The 3,845-nt window shown below is 59.8% G+C and overlaps 1 protein-coding gene across 1 annotated transcript; it reads right to left on the minus strand.

Moving 5' to 3' along the window:
• Nucleotides 1-1,316: 1,316 nt before the first annotated feature.
• Nucleotides 1,317-3,820, minus strand: PROP1 (PROP paired-like homeobox 1). Its single transcript, XM_006158854.1, has 3 exons — nt 3,715-3,820; nt 2,397-2,626; nt 1,317-1,658 (listed from the first exon to the last, which is right to left on the minus strand). The coding sequence occupies exons 1-3, from the start codon at nt 3,818-3,820 to the stop codon at nt 1,317-1,319; spliced, it is 678 nt and encodes a 225-aa protein (XP_006158916.1).
• Between the last annotated feature and the right edge of the window lie 25 nt (nt 3,821-3,845).

The following is a 3,845-nucleotide window of genomic DNA, read 5'->3' on the forward strand; positions in this document are numbered from 1 at the left end:
ACCACCACACACCTGCTGGCCTTAGTGGGGGTCGCTCTTTTTTTCAAATTGTGGATTTAAATTGTGGTTGGCCATGTGGGAGCCAACTCCCTTACCACTAGGCTACAGGGCCAGTCTGACTGCAGACTTCTAAATAGCACATATTTAAAACTTCAAATATGAGTATTCGTCACTGGAGGTTATTGACTAAGGGTTCTTCTATGCCCTGCCAGTAAGGCAGCGGGGCCAGGAGGCGGGTGAGTTGCGAGCAGAGGCTGTGTTCGGTCCCCTCAGGAGGACTCAGGTACGGCCTCCCGTGGTGAGTCCTGCCGGGAACGACTGCTGTGAGCCTCAGATGACTGGCTCTTAGAACAGCGAACCCTGAATCGGATGCCTCCTTCTCTCAGAGCCCACGTGTGTTAAAGGCAGGTGACGGGACAGGTGCAGGAGGTGCTGACGGCCGACGGCCACACCAGTCAGACCTCGTTTGCGTGTTTTCCGTGGCATCGAGGAGCATTCCTTGCTGTTCAGATTTATGACGCTCTGTTAGCAGTTCTAAAGACAGAGCTAAAGGAACCGATGAGGACAAGAAGCCAGAGAATACGGGGCCAGAAAAAGCAAAGCGTCTGTCGGAATAAAAAGAAGAGGCACTTCTACAACGGAATGGACAAAGGTGAGGGCCATGGGGCAGCAGGGTGGGCCGTGGGGACAGGGTGTGTGGCGGGCTTGCGATCGAGCCTTACTGACATTAGCCGGAAACGGCTAGGATGCACGTCTCGTTCCCGAGCTCGGTGAAGGGAGCCCCGGTCCAATCTCCTTCAGGCATCTCCACTTACCTGCAGTGGAGTGGCCACGACCACCTCCACTGAGACTTTTCCTCCTGCATCTTCCAGTAGTTCGACTCCCCAAATTGTCCGTTTACCACCTCGGTGATAATTCAACATCTTCTCCTGTTTTTCAATTTCCGACCTCTGAACTACCCCTCACTAGTTTTTTGTGGTTTTTTTGTTTTTTTTGTTTTTTTTTATTTTTTAAGAGGTTTTTGCTATAGGGCGCGTGCGCTCACCAGACAGACAGAGAGAGACAGAGAGACAGAAAGCGAGCAATCACCCCCCAGGGGGGATGTCCACACCACAATCCCTTCTCCTCCATTCTCCTCTCGGGATCTTGGGCACGTACACACACGCGCCCAGCGTGAGTTTTTAGCCACGGGTCCGGGACGCGAACCCCCCTCACTAGTTTTTACTGCACCATCGAAGGGAAGAAGCTAGCTGCCCAGTTTACTCTGAGCCGTGAGGGCCCCAGGCTGGGGTCTCATTTTCAGCACTCCTTTGACCTTAGTTCCAGGACTTTGGTGGCTCGAAGCTGAGGGGAAGCATGGGTGGGGGCTGGGGGCAGGGCAGATGACCCGCGGGGCCCGGGTGCAAGGTAGGGTACCAGTCCTCAGACTGGTGTGGCAGGGCGAACGGGCCTGGGGAGGCCTGCGAGGGCAGAGCGTGGCTGTAGGAGTGCGGGAGGCAGGCCACGGCAGGTGGTGTTGCTGGTGTTGTGTAAGAGCGGGGGTGAGCGGGGGCCTCGGGTGAGAAACCGGGAAAGGAGGCGGGAGGCAGGCGGGCCAGCGGCTGGAGCAGCGACCGCTCTTGCTTCCTTTGCTTGGCTCTGCGATTCTGGAACCAGACCTGGGGAGGGGAGGACAGCCACGTCAGAGCCCCTGTCCCATGTGACCCCACCCTCCAGTGACAGGACGGCGTGCAGGATCAGCCTCTCCCACAGGGCCGGAGGGAGGGAAGGTCTCCTGAGGCCTGGCTGAGCCAGGTCCCCTCCGTGGTCACACCCCTCCAGCTTACGGAATTTGCCCAGGTGGGCGAGTCAGAAATGTCGACTGCCAACAGAAAGGAACACGAGAGGACGCCGAAAAGCTTCTGGAAAATGGCATTCAAGGGAGGATATTCTGGTGTCGAGTATTTTAAAATTCATTCACGGTCTTTTATGACACACATTTTCCACGAACTTCTTGAGGCCCTCCCATGATACAATGACGTTATCCCTCCCGAGAGAACGGAAACTCTCACCTTGGGCTAGGCTTAGAGGTCAGAACTAGGCTAAGTGTTCCTGTCACAGACCAGGTGAGAGTCTGGGTGGGGTTAATGCTCACCCTTCACGACCTGGCTGCGACTGAGGGGGCATCGTGTGCCTGTGAGCAGCCAGGCCTGGAATACACACCCCACGAAGGGCTGGGTAGGTGAGGGCAGAGGCAGGCCAAGCTCCAGGGCCCATGAGATGAGGTCCTGGGATGGTGGGAATGTTAGGTTGGGGTTACAAGGCCCGTGACAGTCCAGGCCTGTGACATTCCCCCTCCCCAAGAACCACAGAACCTGCATTTCTTCCCCAAGGGAGGGGGGACCCTGGCGTGTCACCTGGATTCTGGCCTCGCTGAGGCCGGTGTCCCGGGCGAGACTCTCTCGGGCCCAGATGTCAGGGTACTGGCTCCTCCCAAAGGCCGACTCCAGCTGTTCCAACTGCACTGGGCTGAAGCTGGTGCGGTGGCGGCGCCGAGAGTGAGGGCGACCCCTCTGCCCTTGCGGGGAGAGCCTCAGTCTCCCCACTGCCACACCAGAGAGCCTCCTGTAAGGCTGGGTGTCCGTGTCTGAGTAGGGGGAGGGGCAGAAGTTGCTCCTGAGCCGGACCACTCACCCCCTGTCCCAAATATGCACTGGTCCCCCAGACTCTGCTCAGGGCCCCAAATGCTGCTCCCCTCTCCCACTGGCTGCCTCCACCAGGCGCCCGCAGCTCCCGACACCTCCATGCCATACCCTCCCAGCCCCAGCTTTGTCTCCAGGGCCCCTAAGCCAGGCAGTGCTCCCCACATGGGGCTCCCTGGGCATCCTAGCACCTGGTGCCGTCCGCCCACACCGCGTGCCCCTTCCCAAAGGCCCCACACAGCCAGCCTGCTCCCACCGGGGAGCACGGCGGCCTCTGGGTCTCCCTGCAGTCCCGGCCCTAGCCCACGCTCCAGTGCTCTGAAACCCTAGTGCTGGGTCCCTGCTCCCCAGGCTCACTGTCCGCCCACACTCTCTTCCTACTGCTCCCATCCTGGGAACAGCCTGTGAGGCCGAAGCACCCCCCTTCCACCCCCCGACTCACCCTCCCTGGCGCACTCTCCTTCTCCCCTCCCCTGGCCTGGCCTGGGCCACCGGGGTGCAGGAACCTGAGCTCCTGGGAAAGGCTGCCGCCCTCCCACAGCTCGCTAAGCCCCCACTCTAATTAGTCTGAGAGCCTGAGTGGGAGGGGAAGGAGTCAGTTCAGTGAGAAAGGGCGCATCTGGGGCTGAGGCCCCATTTCATGGGGACCCCACCCAAATGGGACCCAAGGGTACAACCCCCTCCAGTGCTCACTGTCCGCCCTGGGGACACACAGACAGAGAGGGCTGGTCCCTAGCCCCCTGGCTTCTGGCCCCCCTCCCCGGAGAAGGCAGTACCTTGGGCCAGCCCTGTGCTGGCGTGAGGGGACACAGCCCGCTCTGCCCTGTCCTCCGCTTCGCCATGCTGGGTCTTGGCCCATGCTGTGAAGCAAAGGCGTCTGACCACCCAGGCTTTCCAAGGCTCCCCACGTTTAACATGCTGGGATTCTGCTTTTTAACTTCTCTGCTAAACCCTCTTCACAGGGAACCCCTGCCCCGTGGGGTCAATACCTGCTGCCTCCACCAGACCCACAGGCACCCAGAGAGTCACTCACCTACCATGGAGGTCAGGGTCCCAGCGGCCCGGCATGGCCCAGGCGAGAGGCTGCAGACGCGCCCCTTCCTCTGCTTACCCTGCCGGCCCCTCCCTGCCACATCCATGACCAGTGACAAAAAACTCTGATGG

The sequence above is a fragment of the Tupaia chinensis genome, unplaced genomic scaffold, assembly GCF_000334495.1.
Source record: "Tupaia chinensis unplaced genomic scaffold, TupChi_1.0 Scaffold000612_1, whole genome shotgun sequence".
NCBI classification, from domain to species: Eukaryota; Metazoa; Chordata; class Mammalia; order Scandentia; family Tupaiidae; genus Tupaia; species Tupaia belangeri.